The sequence below is a fragment of the Sprattus sprattus genome (genome assembly GCF_963457725.1).
Source record: "Sprattus sprattus genome assembly, chromosome: 15".
Taxonomy (NCBI): domain Eukaryota; kingdom Metazoa; phylum Chordata; class Actinopteri; order Clupeiformes; family Clupeidae; genus Sprattus; species Sprattus sprattus.
The window spans coordinates 26,988,390-27,013,389 of NC_137913.1; the positions used below are offsets into that span (position 1 = coordinate 26,988,390).

General features: G+C 46.1%; 1 protein-coding gene across 1 annotated transcript in view; it reads left to right on the forward strand.

The window, feature by feature from the left end:
* The window catches only part of wdfy3 (WD repeat and FYVE domain containing 3), a 90,110-nt gene that overhangs the window by 36,296 nt on the left and 28,814 nt on the right, over nt 1-25,000 (forward strand). The window contains exons 18-36 of the mRNA XM_080852753.1: nt 1,863-2,081; nt 3,158-3,339; nt 4,705-4,936; nt 5,444-5,604; nt 6,855-6,966; nt 7,346-7,536; nt 8,114-8,266; nt 8,592-8,665; nt 9,150-9,311; nt 13,549-13,643; nt 13,936-14,056; nt 16,902-17,119; nt 17,331-17,531; nt 19,204-19,376; nt 19,510-19,689; nt 20,092-20,325; nt 20,476-20,575; nt 21,340-21,500; nt 24,624-24,853. Of these exons, the coding sequence (XP_080708879.1) occupies nt 1,863-2,081; nt 3,158-3,339; nt 4,705-4,936; nt 5,444-5,604; nt 6,855-6,966; nt 7,346-7,536; nt 8,114-8,266; nt 8,592-8,665; nt 9,150-9,311; nt 13,549-13,643; nt 13,936-14,056; nt 16,902-17,119; nt 17,331-17,531; nt 19,204-19,376; nt 19,510-19,689; nt 20,092-20,325; nt 20,476-20,575; nt 21,340-21,500; nt 24,624-24,853 (3,199 nt within the window). The remainder of the gene's footprint in view (nt 1-1,862; nt 2,082-3,157; nt 3,340-4,704; nt 4,937-5,443; nt 5,605-6,854; nt 6,967-7,345; nt 7,537-8,113; nt 8,267-8,591; nt 8,666-9,149; nt 9,312-13,548; nt 13,644-13,935; nt 14,057-16,901; nt 17,120-17,330; nt 17,532-19,203; nt 19,377-19,509; nt 19,690-20,091; nt 20,326-20,475; nt 20,576-21,339; nt 21,501-24,623; nt 24,854-25,000) is intronic.

A 25,000-nucleotide genomic window follows, 5' to 3' on the forward strand; every position in this document is an offset into this window, starting at 1 on the left:
GTGCTGCTGTTCTGGTGTGAATGCACACACATTTTCATCCGTGTGTTTGCGTGTGTTTTTGTAAGCATGTTTTTTGTGTAGCTCAGTTCTCTTTTGAGCAGCAGTAACTGCAGCAGCCTGAGTGGTGCAGACAGGTTGAGCGCCGCCTGCAGTGCATATTGGGTCTTGTAGTATTTATAAGAGCGGGGGCTGCTTGCCTGTGGCTGGCTCCTTCATCCTTTTAGACAGGCACGTGGCTGGCTTCCCCTGACCCATTTTACAGGATGACATCATCATGCTTTCTCCGACTCTGAGGTACTGCTGCAGCAGCAGTATAGAGAGAGAGGAAGGAAGAGAGAGAGAGAGAGAGAGAGAGGAATAGAGAGAGAGAGGAATATATATAGAGAGAGAGAGAGCGAGAGAGAGAGAGACTACTCTCTCTCTACTAACAACTACACTGTCCTCCATTCTCTCTCTCTCTCTCTCTGTCTCTCCACAAGGAACTCCTGTGGTTTCCACCATGTGTTATTCTTTGTAGAGACAGTGTGGCAGAGAGAGATGTGTGTGTGTGTGTGTGTTGTGTGTTTTCCAACTGGAGGAACTAGCGGGCGTTTTTTAGGACGGCCCACACCTTTGTACGTGTTTCTACTGCAGGAACCAGTAGGACCCAATTCAGGGGAGAAATAAGTACCTATTCCGTTTTAGGTAGTTCTGTGTGCCCCTGAAACATCTGGGCAGGGCTTGCAGTGATGGTAGATGCTTATAGGTTAAACGGAATGTGAGTGGAAGACAACAAGCACCATTTTTAAAACCAGAGATTACGTGGGGAATACAATCAAATATATTATGGCTTATGGAGTTAACATGGAATGAGCGCAAGCAAATATATGTTTGATTAATCAACAGTATTGTCATGTATCTAGTAATTACATTTAATTGAGTGTTTGCAACTTTATAGCAAAATTCAACTGATCTCCAGGTAATCCTAACGTTATCTAGACATTCTCTGGTCTGGTTCTTTGGCTGGTGCTGCTGCTGGAGAAATGTATTGTTATTTTGTTGTGCTCGGAATTGAAGAGCAAGACTATTAGGATAGATACGTCAACTTGTAGGTGCGGTAGTTCCTGCTCCGCAGAGGAAAAGCAAAAGACAAAAACGATCGAGCAGCGAGCCGTTCCTGTAAATGGCCGAGCATAAAGTCTTTACAGTAAACGACCAACCAGCGAGCCGTTCCGTAAACGACCAAGCAGTGAGTGGTTCCTGCAAATATTCAAGCCACTTGAAAGTCCCACAAGTTCCTGCAGTGGAATGGTATGTGGAGACACAGAAGGAGAGAGATGCTGTTCTCTAAGTCTTAATGAGCTTTTGAATCAGCTTTGAGAGCATAACTGCCACCTTCCTCTCATCAAGCATATCTTACCTACTCAAAGTGCCTTAGTACATGTTACAACATATCCCTTGCACTTCAATGTTACTGCAACTAGGATTTCCTAAATCCCTTGTCGTCATTCATTTAATAAGGGTTATCACACAAACACCATTATTTAATTTCCCTGACAAATTCTGGTTAATCAGTAAGCCATTACACGGTAACAGATCACTTCATCTCAGACCGATACCCACTAACAAAACACACACTCACACACACACAAACTTAACCTAGTATTATATACCTGCACCATAGCAGGTGTAATGCAAATGATTTCCGAGTTTGGAATAGATAGTGACATCCAATAGACATACGCACACTAGGCTGTGTCTCTCTCTCTCACACACAGACACACACACACACACACACACACACACACACACACACACACACACACATACTGCTCCTTAGGAATACTAAATGATCCAGTATCCTCCTTCTCTGTCCCCCTCAGGTGAGCGCCTGTTCCCCCCGCCGTCGGGCCTGAGCTACTCCTGCTGGTTCTGTATCGAGCGCTTCAGCACGCCGCCTCAGAACCACCCAGTGCGGCTGCTCACCATGGTGAGGCGGGCCAGCGCATCCGAGCAGCACTACGTGTGCCTAGCCGTGGTGCTGTCCGCCAAGGACCGCTCGCTCATCGTCTCCACCAAAGAGGAGCTGCTGCAGAACAACGGTATGAACAACAAGCAGACAGACAGACAGACAGACAGACAGACAGACAGACAGACAGACAGACAGACAGACAGACAGACAGACAGACACGCAATCAGACAGACAGGCAGATACATACGCAATCAGACAGACAGGCAGATACATACGCAATCAGACAGACAGGCAGATACATACGCAATCAGACAGACAGGCAGATACATACGCAATCAGACAGACAGGCAGATACATACGCAATCAGACAAACAGGCAGATACATGCCCAATCAGACAAACAGGCAGATACATACGCAATCAGACAGACAGGCAGATACAGAAACAAACAGACACATAGTGAGACAGATGGACAGAGAGATCTCTTCGGAGCAAACTTCAGTCAGATTGTAGGCAGACTTTGGTCACCACTGGAGTAATAAAACCTCTCCTTAAAGTAAATAATACAAAAATAAAATTAAAACACATTTCCATCTCCCCCTGATTGGCCAGATCAACAGACAACACACTCAGACAGGTGGATAGTTAAGCTTGAAGACATTCAGTAAGGGAGAGACATGCAGACAGACCAAAACAGCCTCTTGGACTCACACACACACACACACACACACACACACACACACACACACACAGTAAGTAATACATCTTAATATGCAGGCTGATACATCAGCATTTCCTGACGGACTGTGGGTTTGTTGTCCAGTGGAGCATAGTTCAGTGTCAGGCCGGCTCAAACTGGTCTGGATCTCAGTATGAGGTCAGGCAGCCATGTTGTGTGTTTCAGGCCAAGAACTTCAGTCATAGGCAGGCCACAGCTGAGCCTGTCAGCAGTGCCTCACTTCTTTCTCCTTTGCTTTTTTCCTTTTCCCTCTCTCTTTTGTCTACCCTTACATTGCTCCTTTTTTCTCTTTCCCCACTCTCTCTCTCTCTCTCTGTCTCTCCTTCTCTCTCTTTGCCTTCGTCTGTTTTGTTTTATACCCCCCCCCCCCCCCCCTTCTCTCTAATTACAATTCCAATCTCTTTGTTTTGTCTCCTTTTTCATATTTACCCCCCCCCCCCTCTTCCCTCTCTGTTCCCCCCCCTACAGTGGATGACTTCAGCGAGGAGTCGTCGTTCTACGAGATCCTGCCGTGCTGCGCTCGTTTCCGCTGTGGCGACCTGATCGGCGAGGGCCAGTGGCACCACCTGGTGCTGGTCATGAGCAGGGGCATGCTCAAGAACAGCATGGCCACGCTCTACATCGACGGGCAGATGGTCAGCACCGTCAAGGTGAGCCCACCCCCCCACCCACACCCCCACCCCCACACCCTGCCCCATCACGCCCTAATGCCAGCGCCAAGGCTGGGGCTAGTCCAATACCACCCCCCCTGGCCCCCAAACACAGGGGAACAAGAAGGACTCTGAGGACCTGGTGTTCTTCTTTTTCGAGGTTATGCATGCAGTAGGTATGCTCATGAGTCCATGTGTGGGAATCGTAAGTGGAGTCGTTCGTCGTAGTTGGAAGATGGAAATGGGGTCAAATTGGGCACTTACCAGAGCACAAGTGTGTCAGTGTCGGCAGGTTTGACATACTTTTAAAAATGGATCAAATTTGAATGAATAATGAATGGGTCTCTCTGTAGGCCAGCAGATGGTGACTTCCATAGCCTCCTTTTGTAAAAGCACAGATATGCTGGTTTGACCTGACACAGGAGTGTTGACAGTCACAGTACGGCCTGAGAGTTTAGAGAACCCCCCCCCCCCCAAAAAAAAAACCCCCACCGTCCAGCCAGGTGGTGGAGCACATGGGAGGAAGTACCCAGGGGGACCCAACCAAGTGAGGGCAGATTGGAGGGGGTGGGTGGGCAGGCATACAGACACTTGTGGGAATACCTGACATATTCTGTCAAACAGCCCCAACCCTGTCTCAGCCATCTGTTCCTTCAGGACATGGCGGTGGTGAGGTATGTGTGCGTATTCTGATGTGGTGAGAGACAATCTCACTCATAAGCTTGTGGTTTGGCTGAGATTTACCACAAGATGTTAAATATCAGCACTTCAGCTGCCTCACACACACACACACACACACACACACACACACACACACACACAGCCACTTCCTGCCGTTTTGCTGATCGGCGCTGTGTCATTTCCTGTTTGTTTGTGCCAGCGGAGTCAGCACATAGGTTAATGCGCCTGCCCCGTCTCCAGACTGAGAGAGCTTTTTTAAAGCCCGAGAGCAGGCCGACAAAGGGGAGGTCTGGTTCCCCTTAGCTTTGTGAATCTTTGGACGAGCCCTAGCTGCGTCTGCCTCCTTGTGTTGGTCGTAGTGAAGTGTAGTGTCGTATAAAAGTCCTGCCCCTGCTCTAGCCAAGCACAAACTTCAGATCAGTTTCGTAATCATGGCCTTGGCTAAATCCCATGTGTTCAGAGTGAGTTCTGTCAGGTTCATAGACCAGGGAAGGCTGGGAGGACCGGCAGAGCAGATGACCCCCACTGGTGTAGCACATAGAGTATCTTGAGTGCGTCTTTTATGGCACCCATGGGTGAGACACTGCCTTGTTTTTTCGGTGTGTCCATTTGGCGTCTGATTTCAAGTCACACCTGCGCTTTCCTGTTTTCCCCCACTTTCCCCCCACGTCTCTTCCTGCACAGCTCCACTACGTCCACAGTACGCCGGGTGGCTCGGGCTCGACCAACCCCCCGGTGGTGAGCGCCGTGTACAGCTACGTGGGCACACCCCCCGCCCAGCGGCAGGTCTCCACGCTGGTGTGGCGTCTGGGTCCCACCCACTTCCTGGAGGAGGTGCTGCCCTCTGCCAGTGTGGCAGCCATCTATGAACTGGGGCCCAACTACGCCGGAACCTTCCAGGCCGTCTACCTACCCTGTGAGTTAAGCTGTGTGTGTGTGTGTGTGTGTGTGTGTGTGTGTGTGTGTGTGAATTACTTTATTCTCTAGCTTTCTCTGTGCTTGTGTGTGTGTGTGTGTGTGTGTGTGTGTGTGTGTGAATTACTTTATTCTCTAGCTTTCTCTGTGCTTGTGTGTGTGTGTGTGTGTGTGTGTGTGTGTGTGTGTGAATTACTTTATTCTCTAGCTTTCTCTGTGCTTGTCTGTGTGTGCTCAGTGTGATTTGTTTGTGTGCTCAGTGTGTTTTTTAAAGATAATTTACTCAACCACTTTAGTATAATTGCATTGGTTTTCGTAATGGAATTTGTAATACTGTGTTGGCTGTTGAGGCAAGACATTTGGCATTTTATGTGTGCGGTTACTTGACACAGTGCCATAAATCACATACCCCAAATCTAGCCACACCCAACACCACACTTGAATTCCACCACGACCTCAACCAGAGCTTCAGTGTCCCCACCATGACATTCCTGACTCTCCCCCACAGGTAAAGACTCGAAGGTGGAGGCGTCTCCGCCCTGCCCCGTGGCGCTGGTGCCAGAAGAGAAGGTCTCGTTCAGCCTGTACGCCTTCTCCGTGCTGGCCCTCACCGTGGCCAAGATCAGGAAGGTCTACAACAAGCTGGACAGCAAGGCCATCGCCAAGCAGGTGGGAAAGAACACACCCCTCTGCTACATTTCCTCTCGCTTCTCTAGATGACAACTGGATAGTCTCGCACACACTGCTGCGGTCACATTCTAAACTTAGTATATGTCTATGTCTGTGTGTGTACGCACTGTGTGTGTGCACATTTTTGTGTGTGTGTGTGTGTGTGTGTGTGTCTGTGTGTGTGTGTCTGTGTGTGTGTGTGTGTGTGTGTGTGTGTGTGTGTGTGTGTGTGTGTGTGATTGACGTTCCCTAGTTGTTGGGAGCTCCTCCACTGCACCATGTCTTAAGAGTTCCACCCTGTCTGTGTGGTTCAACCCCATCTGTGTCAGAGTGCAGAGACAGCAATTTACTTTTAGTACACCAGCTTTATCAGCATCCACACACACACACACACACACACACACACACACACACACACACACACACACACACACACACACACACAGTAACACAAAGAGACATACACACACACACTCACAGGTACGCGACGACCAATTTATATTTATATACACTGTATTATATAAAAGGAATGATGCACGCACACGCACACACACACAAACACACACACCAAAGAGACATACACACTCACAGTTACGCGAAGACCACTTTATATTTATATACACAATATAATCTAATGGGAATGATGCACACGCACACGGACACGCACGCACACGCACACACACACACACACACACACACACACACACACACACACACACACACACACACACACACACACACACACACACACAAACTCCTAGGTGAGTCTTTAGTACCTAACGTCTGGTCTGGGTTCTCAGAGAGTGTCCTGAAGGAGTGTGTCTTGCTGAGGCAGCCCGTAAACTGCTGAGTTTCTCCCTTATTAACACCTGCTGGGGTCTATAGAGACACGGGCGAGCAGCAGCACAGGACTGAACCAAGCCCACATAGTGAGGATACTAGACCCACAAACATACATAGGAACACATATGCATTCATTGTCAGGTGCCTGTGCTGAGGTAAAAGCATGTGAAATGTGCAGTGCAAAGCAAGCTTGTCATCAGTGTCTGACTTGCACACGCTCAGCTATCCCAGAGGGACACGGTGTCAAGGGTACCTTTGGTCCTGGGCACAGAGCATTACTCATGGAGGTGGCCTAGTGGCAGAAACACATATTATACCGTGCTGGAAGGGCCATGGTTATATGAACTTGAGAGAGAAAAAAATGATTTTGGACTAATTTTGTGACTATTTCCCATGTTCCCTTGCAGCTGGCGGTGTCCTCCCACGAGAATGCCACGCCGGTGAAACTCATCAACAACTCAGCGGGCCACCTCAACGGCCCTGCCCGCACCATAGGAGCCGCCGTGATTGGCTACCTGGGTAAGACTCCCATGAGCCCTAAGGTGGCTGCCAGAGTTCCGGGGTGCGGGGTGGAGGGGGGGGTCTTTTGCGCTTTGAAGTCTTCCTGAGGCTTTTGTGTGTCTATGAATGTGATTGTACCTCTCGGGTGAAGAGGCCTGGCATGAAATTTGTAATTCATAAAGGAATACTTATTAGCTCGTTGGTTATCAACCTTCTCCATATGGGGTCTTTGATGTTGGCTTCACAGTACAAAATGCGGGTCTCTTGTACGTGTGCGCTTGTGAGTCTGTACATTGTGTGTGTGTGTGTGTGTGTGTGTGTGTGTGTGTGTGTGTGTGTGTGTGTGTGTGTGTGAGAGAGAGAGCACACATTTTTACTTTTGCATTTTCTCTCTCAGGTGTGCGTGCATTCGAGTCAAAGCCCGTAGCCACGATCCTGCAGTACGTCGGGGGTGCGGCAGCTATCTTGGGACTCGTCGCCATGGCGTCAGACGTGGAAGGGCTTTACGCAGCAGTTAAGGCACTGGTGTGCGTCGTCAAGAGCAACCCCCTGGCCAGCAAAGAGATGGAGCGCATCAAAGGCTACCAGGTGGGCTACTGAGATAGCGCTGCTCTGTGGCAGTACATCACATGAGTACAAAGCATGTTACAGTCAGCACTAGCCACCATTGCCACCAGCTTTACAGCAGGCCATGCATTCGCCAGTGTGTTAACTGAAATTCATTTGAAGCAGTTTTTTTCAGCCATTATTAGGAAGATGGAGATTCGTGATAGGTGTTGCTGTTGATCTGACAATATAATAGCTGTAATTGTGTCTTTGTGTAGTTCCTGCTGCTGTCATAGTATAACTCATTGTAATTGGGATCGTATAACCAGCCATTTTTGGTGCCAGGATTAGATGACAACAAGTATGTGGTTGTTGTTGTGATTGATTACAGCTTGGTTGGGAGTATGACACACATGGTTATTGATGTTCTTCTTCTGATGGTCTAAATGTTTGTTTTTGATGCTGGTTTAGCTGTGTATTGGATTGTGATTGATGATGGTTTTGGAGAGTAACAGCGTTATGTGCGTGTGTGTTTGCGTGTGATTGTGCGTGTGCGTGTGCGTGTGGGTGTGCGTGTGCGCGTGTGTGTGTGTGTGTGCGCGTGTGTGTGTGTGTACAGCTGCTGGCCATGCTGCTGAAGAAGAAGCGTCATCTCCTGAACAGCCACATCCTCCACCTGACCTTCTCCCTGGTGGGGACGGTGGACAGCGGCCACGAGACCTCCATCATCCCCAACTCCACCGCCTTCCAGGACCTGCTGTGTGACTTTGAGGTGAGAGCCTGAGATGGAGGCGGAGGCCTAGGACAAGGCTGGTCTAGGTAGGGGTAGAGGTGGTCTGTGGGATTCTCCTTCATGGCCTGTTGTAGGGAGTATTGAGTGTCGTGGACTGTTGTCTTATATAGGTTGTTGGTCGTGTAGGTATATAGAGTTTGTATTAAAGTTATTATACTGTTATTATATAGTTATTATTATACTGTTTTTGCCTCCTGGTTTTGCACTTCCTGTAGACAGTATTGATAGGATTGCCATGATGTTTCTTAGTGATATACCATGCCATTATTCACACTACAAACCTCACTCGTGTCCTCTTCTACAGGTTTGGCTGCATGCTCCATACGAGCTTCACCTGTCTCTCTTTGAACATTTCATCGAGCTGCTGACAGAGTCCAGGTGAGTGTGTCTGTCTGTCTGCCTGTCTGCCTGTCTGTCTGTCTGTCTGTCTGTGTGTGTGTCTGTGTGTGTGAGAGTGTATCCAGTGGGTCTCAGAAAAGCTCAAAAAGCATAGGGCCTTGTGCTCTTTGTATTCCCCACTATCAGCAAAAGGAAATGTATTTGTGTGATTGGGTGACTGCATTATCAGTTAAAGGGAATGTATTTGTGTGATTGGGTGACTGCATTATCAGTTAAAGGGAATGTATTTGTGTGATTGGGTGACTATTATCAGTTAAAGGGAATGTATTATTTGTGTGCTGGGTAATTGAAGGATCATTGAAGGTGCGTGCATGTACCTGTGTGTGTGTTGGAGGTTCTCGTATTTCTGTCTGTGTTGTCTGTCAGAGTTATTGCCACTGCGTGTTATCAGTGAAAGACTATAGATTGTAAGTGTGTGTGTATGTGTGTGTGTGTGTGTGTGTGTGTGTGTGTGTCTCTGCAGTGAGGCAGCGAAGAATGCGAAGCTGCTACGTGAGTTCCAGCTGATTCCCAAGCTGCTGCTCACACTGAGGGACACGTCCCTCTCTCAACCCACCATCACAGCCATCAGCAGCGTCCTCAGCCTCCTGCTGCAGGGCTTCCCCAACTCCTATGACCTGCTCAGGTACACACTCACACACACACACACACACACACACACACACACACACACACACACACACACACACACACACACACACATTTATGCCTAAACACACATCAAATACTGCTTATCAAATACTGCGGCCACTATGAGATGCTGCTTTAGCCACTATTTAGAGACCAGTTTATTGATTTGTTGAATGGTTGGGTACTTACTCAATGTATTATTCACTAGATAAACAACCTAAATAAAGTTATAAATGTCAGTAGCGTGCAGAAGCCTACTGTACTGAAAAGGAAGTTTAAGGATCGATGCCTTCTCTTCCCTGGCCCCGCTGGTAGAAATGTGGTTGCTGAGCAACAGAGCTCTAAAGTCTATGTTGTTATGCGGCAATTACTAAGATACAGCCGGGTGAATCATTTTGGGAAAGAAGTCGTGGATGAGTACTTTTTATTTTCTGAATGCCTGATATTTCGCCTGAAAGCACTGCACTGTAGTACAAGAACCCACCACAGTAGTGCTTGTTCAACAGAGGCTTGGATTTTTTCACAGAAATATGTGAAAAAATATGTTTTTTTCACGTTTTTCACATATATAAAAAAGCATGAGCCATTGGTCATGTTCACAGTGTGCTGCTCATAGACTCATAGGCTGGTTTTGTGTCCCAATATGGCCACTCCTGCAGTCCTGACTACCTCTGACTGTCAATCCTCTCGTTCAGAGATAAAAAACAGCATCTGCTTTGTTCTTTGTTCTCCTTCTTTCTTTTTCTTTATCTTTACCTTTTCCCCTTTCATTCTCTCTCTTTCGCTCTCTCTCTCTCTCAGTGACACACACACACACACACACACACACACACTGCCTCTCTCTCTCCCCCCCCCCCCCCCCTCCCTCTCTCACACAACACTTGCTGTATAGTTTTTCATCCTAATCTTTCATTCTTTGAGCGTCTTTGCTCTTTTCTCTGTCCAGTGGATGAACACAGTGTGGTTGAAATAAGATACCTGTATTCATCTTTTGTCTGTTTTGAGACAGAGATGAGTTTGGGTGTGTGTTTGTTGCCTAGTGACTGCCCTGCTGTGTGATCTGTTGCCTGCACCTACACTTCAACACAAGCTGCTCAAAGATTTGGGGTCAACTAAAGCAACGCGCGCTCTCTCTCTCTCTCTCTCTCTCACACACACACACACACACACACACACACACACACACACACACACACACACACACACACACACACACACACACACACACACACACACACACACACACTGTAATGACAGGTAGTGACCTGAAGAGGTCAGGGTCATAAACCAAGGGCATTGTTCTATGCCAAGTAGATGAAAGCGTTACACATGAGTAGGAATTACATTGTGTTGTACTGAAGAGACAGTTCTGGAATAAACCAAACACTGAGAACTCACGCGTGGTCTTATGCCTGTAGGTAGTTAGCTACAGACATTACACACACATACACTTTCTCTCTCTCTCTCTCCTTTTCTTTGCTGCATCTGGTCCCTCTCGGGCTCCACACTCTTGATTAAAGACAGGAAAAAAACTCCATAAATATGAATCTGTGTTGATAAAGCATTGCTCAATATTTCCAATTATGACACAGAAGGATTATATTTTAGTGTTTTATTTGAGCATGATCCTGAAGCATATCATTTATTTGACAACATGAGCAGTTCAGCAGTGTGTTCCCTTCAAAGAGGAAAGAGCAGAAAGCCACTGAAGGTGTTCTGAACATCAGTATCCTCGTAGAGGCGGAAGCCTGCAGGGAGTCGCATGTTAACTGCATCTCCCACCTCCAGCTGCAGTGTCACACCACTGGAGAGAAAGGTGCGATACCCGACATTATCATACTCTGCCAACAACATGACCTGCTCTCCATTCTTAAACATCTTGATAGCCATCGAGTTTGAGGATAGTACATCTGCGACTGTGAATCTAAAGTAAAACTCCCCTCACTTGAGCTGTGAAGAAGCCTGATGTGCTGCTGTAGGCCTGTCCAACATTGGTGATGATTTTAGGGAAGACCAAGTTCAGATCAGTGTTCCCAGCCTCTATGAATCCTGAGTTAGTCAGACCTGTTGAGAATGCCACCTTGGGTTTCTCTGTAATTTCTTTCTCTAAATGCACTGCTTTAGTCTCAGTGGCTGCCAGTCTGGTCTTCACTGCTGTCAGTTCTGCCGCTTGTGCTGCATGTTCCATTTTGAGTTTCTCCACCTCAGCCTCACCAGCAGACAGTTCCATCTTTAGGTTCATCACTTCAGTCTTCAGAGTGGTCAGGTCTGTGTGTTGTGCTGCAGTGTCTTTCATCACGTGCTCCATGTCAGTCTCAGTAGCTACCAGTCTCTCAGTAACTGACCTCAGATCAGCTGTCTGTGCTGCAGCTTCATTCTTCAGATTCACCACTTCAGTTTCACTTTCAGTCAGTCTGGCTGTCATTTCCTTGACCTGGGAATCATTTTCAGCCTCTAATTTGTTCAGTTTATCTTGAGTGAAACTCAGAGTCATTCTCTGCTCCACTCACATGATTGCTTGCTTTTCCACCATGTCTCTAAGTTCCCTGAGCTCAGCAGAGACATCCAGCTGGGTAGTGACTGCAGCAGCAGCCCCAGTGCTCTGGCTCTCTGTTTGAACTTCAGTCTGGGTGCTCCGAGTCTGAGATCCACACATGGAGAGCAGCAGCCACAGCAGTGTGATGACAGCCCTCATCTTTAATATCACTCCCTCTCTGACACACAGTAGTTCTGTAGTAGCAGTTGTAGTAGCAGTAGTAGTAGTTGTAAAGGGTTATTAGTCGCACTCCTAAGACACACTCTTTTATATGCCTCAGTTACTCATTATGCAAATGTCATGATGTTTTGAGGTTAAATAAAGTCTAGGTATACTGTTTTTTTCCCAGGGCGTATTTTTTTTCCAGGACATATCGGGTTACCAGTTACAGGGTTGTGGGAAAGTGCAAACCTGTCACCCATCATGTAGGGCAGGTTATGCTTCATGTCCTTATTTCACCCCATCGTCTTAGACTTTAGGAATCACATCTATTCCTTCTGTGAATGCTAGTGAGGATAGTTCTCACCAACGACAAATAGTCACAAATAATTACAAAAACTGTAGAAGACGAAAAATGAATAAGCAAAATAGATCTTTAGGTGATTTTATGGATATAAATATAAGATCCTGAAGAAACTGACTACATTTTGTCAATATAGTTAGTTTGATTTAGATTAGACTTAATGTGTTTTTTTTTAAATCAATATCATTTCCTTACTCCAGCCCTCTCCCTCTGCTCTTTTTGCCATCATCTGCAGGTGAATTGATGTTACATCCAGAATAGTAACATTTGTATTTGTGTAAAGAGGATAGAGTGTATACATTTGAACAATATTAGCTTCACCAGTACTAGGAGGTGTGTCTGCCTACCAGTCCCTCAGCCTATCTAAACCTAGGCGGCATGGAGTGGGGTGGGCCTTGGAGAGAGGGAATGCTGGGTTTCAAAACATCAAAAAACTGCCAGATCCACTGATTAAGGCATAGAATATATTCATGGCCACTAGTCAAACAAAAAAGACCTTGAGACTTTAATCGTTGAATCGCTGTTGTGAAAACCTAAACACCTGTCACTGGTAGGATCAGTTAGGTAAGGTGTGGGTCAATGTCCTTATTCAGCCTCACAATTTTTTTCAATTTCATTCGAAATGAAATGAATTTTGTTTTCTTGTAACGATGTTGACATCATTCATCTCTGAACCTCTGAAGGGGAGAGGAGAGAGAAAGAACTAAACTCTCTTAACCAATACTGGGAAGCATGTCTGTCAGCCAGTCACCTAGCCTATCCAAGCCAAGGCTGGGTGGAGTGGGGTGGGTTTTGGAGGGAGGGGATGCTAAGTCTAGATGTTCTGTAGTTCATTCTGGGTGACAGTCAGCTGAGTTCCCTGAGCTCAGCATATATATCCAGCCTCAGTGCTCTGGCTCTCTGTGTAAACTTCAGTCTGGGTGCTCCGAGTCTGAGATCCACACATGGCCGATGACAAATAACCCTATAATGAACAATATATGTCCTATGGCCAGGAGGGCTTTATTGAAGAACATGATCATTGCAAAGAGGAAAAACACGCCGAAACCATTTCCTGAGAATCCTTCTCTCTGTCACAGTCATCTTGTTTCGTACCTGCTAAGGGCTCAGTTGACACCACTGGTATAGAGTAGGTGAGGAATCTTGTTGAATCTTCTTTTTCATTTCCCTCAGGTTCGGGCAATTCATCTCCTCCACGTTGCCCACGTTCGCTGTGTGTGAGAAGTTTGTTGTCATGGAAGTCAACAATGAGGAGAAAGTGGATGGAGGTGAGACAACCCCCCCCCCCCCCCCCCCCCCACTACAACACCCAACCCTGTCACCAGTGACTTACATGTATACCCCCCCACACACACACACCACCACTTTTCAGCCCCAGTTTTGAACCTGTCTGTAGACATAATTGTTCTATCTGCAGTTTTATCCAAACTGATTAGTCTTATCTAACGATATTTCTGTCTCCTTTAATCATCTGTCTGTCTCATTGGCCTGCCTATGTTTAAACTTTCTTTTCCTCTTTCTCTTCCTCTCCTCTCTCCTTCTCTCCATGTGTGCGCTCAGGGAACGAGGATGACTTTGGTGGCCTGCTGTCTGCCAACGTGATTCTGCTGAGGAACCGGCTGTTGGACATCCTGCTCAGGCTGCTCTTCACCGCCAAGGAGAAATGCACCGTCAACACGCAGTAAGCTCCTTCATCTGATCACCCCACTCCTCTAATCAACTCTCCTCTCACTTCTTCTCCTCTCCCCTCCCTTCCTCTACTCCTCTCTCTGCTCGTCTCCTGTCCTCCCGATGTCTCCTCTCTTCAACTCTCCTCTCTTCTCCTCTCCTCTCCTCTCCCCTCCCCTCCTCTACTCCTCTTCTCTCCCCTTCTGTTCTCCTGATGTCTCCTCTCTTCAACTCTCCTCTCTTCTCCTCTCCTCTCCCCTCCTCACTCCTCTCCTCTCCCCTCCTGTCCTACCGTTGTCTTCTCTCTTCAACTCTCCTCTCCTCTCCCCTCCTCTATTCCTCTCTCTGCTCGTCTCCTGCCCTTCCGATGTCTTCTCTCTTCAACTCTCCTCTCTTCTCCTCTCCCTCCAGACATCAGACATCACGTCTGTGCTGACGCAGAGTCTAAAACCCCTGTGCACGCTGCTAAGCTGTCTTCTGTCAGGAGTTATATAAGCTGTTTTTGTTAAATAAGCTCCAGTCCTGTTCCTTGTGTTTCCGTTGCCGATGCCGTTGAGTTGCCTTGACACAGGCAAAAACTTCATAATGAATGTTTGAGCTAGTTGTTGAACTAGTTGTCGAAGCTTTGAGCGGTGTTTCATACCAGATCTACATTTGCAGATTGTAGAGCATCTTCTTAGTCTGCCTTGCTCCTCCCTCACAAATGGGTTTTATATTGACCAGAAAATGTGAGGGATCTCAGATGAGCCTAAAACAGCACTGTCATGGTGTAGCTTTATAGAGCTAGGGCACAGATCCAGAATCAGTTTTCCACCAACTATTAATTCACAGTGAAGCAATGCCTATGCGCTGGGCTGATGCCAGATTTGCTCTGATCACCCTTAGGTGCCACATCAGGGAGCTCTACTGCTCAAATTGCAGGCCAGTTTAATACTATCAGCGCTAAAGAGTTCAGGGAATAGCAGCAGTATTGAAGAGTAGTATATGGGCCATTCTACCGAATTGGTGCAAAGTCAGGTCGGAAATATTTAGATTTTTTTATGTTTTATTCCCAAAACTTTGTCTGTATGTTTATTGTACCATATCTAAAGTACACATATCTAGTAAAAGAACAGTCAATTTTTATATTGTATTTTCAGAATGTGTTGGAATGTTTTTCCTCTTCCAAAAATTGTCACTACCGAAACATCACATTTACTATAGTAAAAAAGTATTATTATTGACCTGTTCAGATTGTGTTTCCTTCCCTTCTCTGAAGAGTATTTTTACAAATATTTCTTGAAGGTTTTCACAAAGAAATACATAAAAATGAAATTTGTACCAAATTTTCAAGTTAAATTTATACAATTCATCAAAATATGCAATATTTCTTTGTAAAATGCAAAATACTGATCAAATTGATTCCAGAGTTGTTGATTGATGAAATTGAACATACATTAATCCAATCAGTATCATAACATTTTAGTTGATTACTCAATATACTTAATTTTTTACAAAACATCCAGTGTTTCGGTAGTGCTGCACTGTTTCGGTAGTGACATTGAGTGTTTCGGTAGTGACTGCACTGTTGGATGGATGTCCATTTATCTCCCAAAATCTTCCAAAAGGAGCTCTGGGCCGCCCTTTAGTCCACACAACACATTTATAAAAAAATTATGGGATTGAACTACTTACCATTTAATTTTGTCACTACCGAAATCATCAGGTCACTACCATATGTTTCGGTAGTGACTGTTTCGGTAGTGACAATTCTAGCTAACTTTAAGCATAAGTAAAGAATTCTAGCAAGCACACGGCTTACGAACAAATCTTTGAAGTGGTGTACACACATACAAACCTAAGATTTTGCATGAAACCCCAAAAGGTTTACTTAATTGAAGAAAACATGGGTTTCGGTAGTGACAATTCTTAAGGTTACACGTCGATTTTCAGACTTTGGAACACATTTATATAAAAACTATGGGATTTAGCTACTTACCATCCAACCATGAGGGACAGGGATGCAGTGTCACTGCATGGTCAAAAATGCAGGGTCGTGGCTAAAACACAGGCTCAGCCAATGGACTAAAGTTTCGGTAGTGACATGAAAACTAGGGACATGATTTTTTGAGTATAGTTAATTGATTTAAAAATTAAACCCACAATAAATCTAAATATTCCAAGTTCTGTTTCAACCCAATCATAAAGATCTTTGAAATTAAATCATTGAAAAAAATCCAAAAAAATTGAAAAGTGTTATTTACAGGCATTGAAATTTAGATGTCAGGGTTGGGGACAGCTGCTTCCCAATAGAAAGTACCCTATAAATTATGATTTTGTATATATTTAGCTTATCACTATCTCATTTAATGCATTGGGTTTATATAGACCATAACATTTTCTTAGTAAATATCTATGCCTAAATACCTAATTGTTTTGTAAATAGTTTTTATTGTTGAGGGACTGTATATTACACGAATTCGGTAGAATGGCCCATATAGTGCGTGCTTCAGTGCACAGTGAATACAGTCAAGAACTGCACCATAGAGAGCAATGTGTCACGGAATGAAAATGTTATCCTCTTGTGTATTTGTTGACTCGTTTCCTTAAATCGGATGTTAACTCTCAAAACATAACAAAAAATGACCCAGGAGATATATTTGTATTTAGTTAGAAGTTATTTCATCGTGTTCCGCAGGCTTTACAGGACAAGCACACTTTGTTTTGATGATGAAATCCGAGTGTAAATAACAGCTTCGTTTATTCACGCCTCACTTCTTGTTTACACCACACTTGGGTACCTCTGAAAGTAAATGACTGCTATCTCCTCACCCCCTCCGTGGTGTCTGAGCGCTGCATTTCTCTTGCGCCCCCTGCAGGGCGTGTGAGGAGCTGGTGCGGACGCTGGGCTTCGACTGGCTGCTCATGTTCATGGAGGAGCACCTTCACTCCAGCTCCGTCACCGCCGCCCTCTGGATCCTGGTGGTGTTGCTTAGCAACCAGCCCATCCTGGGACGCTTCAAGGAGGGCCTGTCCGGAGGAGGCTGGCTGGACCACACCGACTCCGTGCTGACCAATAAGATTGGGACTGTGCTGGGTAAGAAAGGAGTTTGGGCGGGTGGTGGCCATGGGGACCTTTGGTTTGGTTTGGTTTGTGTTTGGACTGCTCAGCACAGTAATGTTTGTTCTTCTTTTCTCTCTTATGATTCTAACTTTGCTCCTCTTCCCCTCTCCTCCATTCCTTTCCTCCTCTTGCCTCTCCTCCATTCCTCTCTCCTTTCCCCTATCCCTCTTTCCCCCCCTCCCAGGGTTCAACGTGGGCCGCAATGCGGGCGGGCGCTCCACGCTGCGCGAGATCAACCGCGACGCATGCCACTTCACCGGCTTCCCCGTCATGCAGGCACTGCTGCCCAAGCACACCAACGTGCCCGAGCTCTACTTCCTCATCATGGCTCTCTTCCTGCAGCAGCCTGTCAGCGAGCTGCCCGAGAGCCTGCAGGTACATGTCAGTACCAACCCCTTTTAATACTACTAATGCTCAATGTCCCTCTCCCTCCGCACTCCTGCTGTGCACCTGTCTGTCCAGAGCTGTCACTAACAACACTTACATCTGCGCCATTAGTGACAGTGAGCGAGTGTCTGTGTGTCTGTGTCAATCCTTTAGAACTAGAGGTTAGTTTCGAGTCTCTTTCTATGTCTCCATCCTGTCTTGTTTGGTGTGGAGTTGCGTGTGGGATGTTGACGAGCAGAGATCTGTCCCAGCTCCTGAAGCCTCTTGTATCCCTTGTGTGGAGATCCTCCCCCTGTTTCGACCTCACACTGCAACAGCTATACACTCATCCCACCAACTTAATATGCTGGTGTGCTGTGTTGATCTTATTTATCTGGGTGGCCCACCACACAGTGAGCAAACTATGTGTTGACTCAAAAATACTGGAAAAATGTCTGGCCACGTTTGACAGTTAGTAACGTGTGAAGTTTAGTCGGAATGAGTCTCTTGTTGAAGGGACCAGCATTTAAGATTTATAGTTAATAAGGATATGCCATAGTCAATAATTCAATGTACCTTATACCTAGTTATAATTGTTACTTTTATTTATATTTTACTAGCATGTTAGCATTTCCTGGGTGAATATACTTGGTTTTAACCTGGGGAGTGAGGTGTTACATTGCTCTCACCTTCCCCACCAGGTCGAAACAAAGAGCCTTGTCTCCAGGATCTATTTGAATAGATGGTAACACCCTTTAAACTCAGTGTATTTAACAGACTGTCCTTCAATTTAGGTAAAGCACTGTGAGTGAGTGTGGAACTCAATGGAAGGCCGTTTCATTTTGACTTACTAAAACCAAGACTGTGTCTCCCCAATACATGGTATAAAACCAAATACCATTATTGTGTTAAATGTCAACTGTCCTGCGTTTGGCTATTCATTGTGGGCCATCATCATAAAGTGTACTTTTGTTTTCTGTGTGCAGTGTCCATGTGTCAGTTTGTTGGCTTTTTATGTTGGTCTTTCTCAAATATGCCATCTCTCTTGGTCTTTGCATCAGCGTGCATCAGCGTGCCTCAAAACAATTGCTTCTGTTGTTCACATGTTACTGCCTTTATTGCACAAGTGATTTAATGCTGCTGAGGTGTCCAACTCAAATGAAATGAATGCACTGAAATGTTATTACATGCAATTGAATATTGGGCCACTCTGTGTTGGACAGTGCGTGTTAGGAGAAGTGATAGTGAATAGTCTGGTGATAACTGAAGTAGTTTTAGTTTATCATTTTGAAAAGCATTATTCTTAACCACATAGTGAAATAATCGGAATCTGGATCTGCTTTTGTGTGGCTTTAATCATAGGATAATGAAAACAAAATTCCGGCTTTGGAATTATGAGTCTGGTATGTTAAACTGTGTTTGTGTGTCTGTGTGTGTGTGTGTGTGTGTGTGTGTGTGCCTGTGTGTGTGTGCCTGTGTCTGTGTGTGTGTGTGTGTGTGTGTGTGTGTGTGTTTTTGTGTTTGTGTGTGTGTGTGTGTGTGTGTGTGTGTGTGTGTGTGTTTTTGTGTTTGTGTTTGTGTGTGTGTGTGTGTGTGTTTTTGTGTTTGTGTGTGTGTGTGTGTGTGTTTTTGTGTTTGTGTGTGTGTGTGTGTGTGTTTTTGTGTTTGTGTTTGTGTGTGTGTGTGTGTGTGTGTGTGTGTGTGTGTGTGTGTGTGTGTGTGTGTGCAGTTTGACCTGGACTCCATCTGGTCGTTCATCTTCGGCGTGCCGGCCTCCAGTGCCACCGTGGTGAACTCCATCCACAGCGTGTGCACAGAGGCAGCCTTCCTGCTGCTGGCCATGCTGCGCAGCATGCTCAACCTGGTGAGGACACACACACACACACACAGACACACACACACACACACACACACACACCAATTACAATTGGTATGTAAGGTATGCTGATGTATGCTTTTGGCCTGTGTGTGTGTGTGTGTGTGTGTGTGTGTTCTAGCCATGGCAGTCGGAGGAGGAGGGCTCGTGGCTGAGGGAGTACCCCGTCACGCTCATGCAGTTCTTCCGCTACCTGTACCACAACGTGCCCGACCTGAGTCCCATGTGGCACAGCCCAGAGTTCCTGTGCGCCCTGGCAGCCACCGCCTTCCCCTTCAACATCAGACCCTACTCCGAGATGGTACTACCCCTCAAGCACTCTCCCTCCGTCTATGCACTCATGAAAGCCTGCCATTGAGGGCTGCAGTTTACTCGCTTGACCGCTTTCATAGCAGCTTACAGAGAAAGTCAAAAGTCATTAAGTTCTAGTTTATCAGTTTTACAGTTTTTCATTTTATGTTGTACGTCTCAATGATGTTAGAAATGTTCACTTGTGCTGTCTGTTTATTGTTCCTATTCTCTGTGTGTGTGTGTGTGTGTGTGTGTGTGTGTGTGTGTGTGTGTGTGTGTGTGTGTGTGTGTGTGTGTGTGTGTGTGTGTGTGTGTGTGTGTGTGTGTGTGTGTGTGTGTGTGTGTGTGTGTGTGTGTGTGTGTGTGTGTGTGTGTGTGTGTGTGTGTGTGTTTGTGTGTGTGTCTCCTACAGGTCACTGACTTGGATGATGAAGCAGGCTCTCCTACTGAGGAATTCAAGGCCTTTGCAGCCGACAGCGGCATGAACCGCAGCCAATCGGAGTACTGCAACGTGGGCGCCAAGACCTACCTGACCAATCACCCGGCCAAGAAGTACGTGTTTGACTTCATGCGCGTGCTCATCATGGACAACCTGTGCCTGAGCCCAGCCAGCAAGCAGACGCCCATCATCGACCTGCTACTGGAGGTGAGGGGGGCGATGTGGGGGTGGGGGTGGTTGTCTTTTGATCTGTCGGGACGTGTTGGCTATGCTTTCCCGCATGAATGGAATTGTGGGTATTGTTGTTTTCCTATAAGAGCAGTAGTACTGAGCAGCCCTTGTGTTGTTCCTCTCCAGGCCTGCCCGGAGCGCTCCACCAGGGCCCAGCAGAAGGAGTTTCAGTCCTACATCCTGGACAGCGTCATGGAGCACCTGCTGGCTGCTGATGTGCTTCTGGGTATGAGCCGCTGCAGTAGAACCCCCACACTCTGATCACACAGATCATGATTTAGTGAAAGTACCTTACACAAGAAAAGTGATTGATTCAGGGACATTTTTTGTCCCCTTGGTGTAGTATCTCTACACATCTGAATTGAATATACAGGTCTGCATACTTAGGGGCCGATCACACAGGACGCGACTTTTAAAAGCGCGTTGCTAGCAAAACCATTGTTTTCCTATGGTACGGCGTGCCTTTCATGTGCGCCTTTTAAACGCCGCGCCTCGCGCCTTTCTGGCGGTTTAAAGGCGCGCCTAAAAGTTAAAATATTCTCAACTTTAAGCGCAAGGCGCGGAGTCGCACATTTTAGCAGTTTATAACTATGAGGAATTGTACAACTCCAGATATAAGAATTTTTCTAATTCTATACGGCGGACACATGCGTGGACCTGCGTGAGCAACCAATTAGCCGTCTCTACACTTTGCCTCTTATAAATGCCTTTAAAACAAATAGGCTAGCTGGCTAGCTAACTGTAGGCACCACTCCACAGGCGCATAGGCGCTTTTCCCCAGGCGCCTCTTGCCAACGCGCTTTCGATGCGACTGCGCTTATAAAAGTCGTGTCCTGTGTGACCGGGCCCTTATACGACAATAAGACATTTAAAGCACACACAGGTCCTGGTCTCTGTCTTCTCCATAGAAGATGGCACTGCTGGGACCCCTCCACCCCCCCTGCATGCTTGCTGTGGCTCTCCCTCACTGTCACGCTCTTCCCTCTGCAGGAGAGGACGCCTCCATGCCCATCACCACCGGGGGCAACTACCAGACGCTGGTCAACAACGTCTTCTATTTCACCCAGCGTGTAGTGGACAAGCTCTGGCAGGGCATGTTCAACAAGGAGTCCAAACTGGTGGTGGAGTTTATTGTGCAGCTCATCAGCCAGGTAAGAGGAACAGAGTGGACTAGGTCTTGGGTCTGTTCTAGGTGCTGTAAGCGAAAATGGCAGTTTATTCCACACCTACAGCAGACCTGCACACTGTAGGGGTTTAATTTTGTGGTCATTCACATTAAAGTCATTTCCAGTCTCTAGAATGAGTTGGTTCGGTTTCCACGGCCACATGTTGTTGAAAAATGCTACAGAGGAGTAACTGGGAGTGTAGACAGATCGCTTACCTCCGAGTTACTCCACGTTAATAATTGGAACCCCAAGGCTACATTTTAGGAATAGTTAGACATCAGTGATTAGAATCAGTGAGATGAAATGGAGAAGATATAGTTGGTATGTTGGTATGTTGTAGTTCTGTTACAAAAGTTACATGCTGCCAGATGTTCCTATTTGGGGATATGGCCACAGAAATATACAGCACGCTGGGTGTTGAGACCTTGTGATTAACCCGTAGAGCTTCTTGAAGTCAGGCAAGCGTTGTTTTCTTAAGACAATATTATGCCATTTTCTCAAGTGGAAAATCATTTCCAAGTGGAAAATCATGTTAAGTAATGCTGGTCGTGTACTTTGTCTTTGTGGGTGTTCACAGCAAAGTTACCCTGCAAAGAGCTCTTTCACTGGCCTGTTAAACATTACGCTAAGCCCTTATTGAATTATCAACACGTGTGAACATTTTCTGACTTGTCCGTCGTCGCTAACAGGCTAACACAAGCTTCCTTGTGAGTGCGCTCGCAGGCAGCACAGGAGGGGTCTGTTCATCGGAGCGACAAAAGTGAAGTTTCTCATTTAGAGCAAATGAGAAGATTCTGAGCATTTGAGGGAATAGACGCTTCACTATTGGACAGGTCTATAACATTATGCCAACAGCTCCCCCACCAAATCGAATTAGTTGAATTTGTTCTTCGTTTCTCTTTGTATCTGTTTTTATACACCTAATTCGGTTGTGACCAATGTTCCCTCTAATTTTTTTCGGCACTGAGCAAATATTTTTGATTCTGAGCGCACATTTCAGCACTGTGAGCAATTCGTAAACCACGCGACCTTACGGAAATGACCAAGAGCCTTGGTTAGCCATAGGTTTCCAAAGAGATGACAGCAAATACATCAATATGTCTACAAGGTTGATATTTATTCAATATCCTTCATAATGGCTGGACTTTGGAACATTTTAATGATGGTGTTTTACCAGTCAGTTTAGTTGAACTTAAAGGATCTTTGGTTGAAAATAAATAAGGTTTAGGGAGGTTATGACTGGTTCACTGGTTATGAATGATAATGATATATATACACAAAATAAAAGTATCCAAAGTGTTTAGTCATTTCTCAGCAGGTACAACATTTAAGTAGAACTTCATTGAAAGAAAAATGCTAATGCAGTGCTTTACAATAAATATAGTAATTATGGTGTATTTTTTCCTAAAGGTAGCCTTTATAAAAAAAAAAAATGTAATAACTGGAGTGGTTTGCAACAAACTACGGTAAGCTACAAAACATGTCATTTGAATTACATTGAGGGAGCTAGGCCTATCTGGCTGTTTGGCTCATCTTGTCTGCAGGCCTATTGAAGACACACCTTTCTGCCTAAACATATGTCAAAATGTTGTTGCAGTTATCAAGATCACTTGAATAGGGCCTAATAGGTACTGAATAGGGCCTAATAGGTCTAATTGAAAATATTGGAAATTTCTACCTCAAATCTTCTCGCCTCACGATTTTGTCTTAGTGGCATTCATTAGACTGAAACCGCGTTCACAGTCGGCGCTAGATGCCTGGAATGTGCCACAAATGTCGAAGTTGTACCAGATCTGGAAAACGCTCACTTTTCAGCGACCACCTTTTTCAATTACCATGAACTTGAACTCGACAAATGCGTCCCGGGACCGCATATTATGCTTCCTCCAGAAGCGCTTCGAACCTTTTCGCCAGATTGGTCACGTCATTCAGCCCATGATCAAATTTACTAACTGCACGATCCAACGTGTCAGGCTCAAAGGCAGCCCACTCAGCTCAGGGAAGCGGGCATGCAAGTGCTCACAAACTTTAACGACAAACAGAATAATGTCACTTTTGTTCACTGCATGTTTTCCCACCAGCGAACTCTTTTCGCGTTTGCCTCCGAGCATATGTAAATATGTCTGAAAGTTTTATCCTACCTGAGTCAGTTTGGACTATTTCATCTAGCCGTTCATGTTTAAACGTTAGGCAGACCTTTTTCTGGGGCACCTGCTCTGCCTTTCTTTTCGCCATGGTAGCCTATAACTGCTGGAGCAGAGACCGGCAAGAGAGCTAAAGGAAATGTTTTATGTAAACATTCAAACGCACATCCGGCTTGGTTGTCAGACATGTCAGTATTTTAAATGATTATTACCTAGCCTACATCCCCTTTGATGCTCAGATTTTTTAACCGTAAACATTTTTTGTTTATGCGGTCTGAAATATATATTGCGCGGCCTCTTCGACTGGCCTGCGCGATCGCGCACGCGCGCAGCTTAGAGGGAACATTGGTTGTGACCCGATAGAAGTGAGCTTGCTCATTATGGTCCAAAGCATAGGCTCTCCCCAGCTGCCCAGACCCTCGGATGATAGTGTTTCCCACTAGCCCCAATCATATCCACTTCACTGCATAATAAATACGCTCTGTATTCAAGCGCAGGAACTAGCATTCAGATTTACAGAGCACCAAAGCATGGTGAAGCTCACACACACAACGCAATTGCCCTCTTTGAGCTTTTGCTAAGCTAAGCTTTTGTAGAAGCCACCTCCATCCTCCTCAAAACTCTCTCTCACACACACACACACACACACACACACACACAAACAAACAAAAAAAAAATATTCACACATTCACAGGTCCCTTCTTTGTGCTAACTGCTAAGCTTTTGGTTCCCTGCCCTCCACACGTACACAAATAAATACACACACACTCAGACACAGACACAAAAGCACCCTCCATTCAGAGCTCATTTAACTCTGGAACGGATTGCTCAACAAAAGCCTCCTTGTACTGCTCTTACCTCACCTTACCTCTCCACTTTGCCACTCTCACTCCCTCTCTCCCTCTCTCCCTCTCTCCCTCTCTCTCTCTTCTCTCTCAAACCCCCCCCACCCCCACCCACACAGTCCAAGCGGCGGTCCCAAGGCTTATCCCTGGACTCCATCTACCACTGCCTGAACCGCACGGTGCTGTACCAGCTGTCCCGGCCGCACAAGACCGTCCCGCAGCAGGTGGCCCTGCTGGACTCACTGCGTGTGCTCACCGTCAACCGCAACCTGGTCCTGGGACCGGGCAACCATGACCAAGAGTTTGTGTCCTGCCTGGCGCACTGTTTCATGAACCTGCACGCTGGGAGGTGAGACCACAGAATGAGAGACGGGTGGAAGAGAGGGAGAGGGGGAGTGAGATGGAGTTAACAATTAGATAATGTGAAGTAATATCAGTCATAGTGGCATAGCATTGTGGAGCACTTTACTTAAATTGATGCCATTTAGTAGCATGT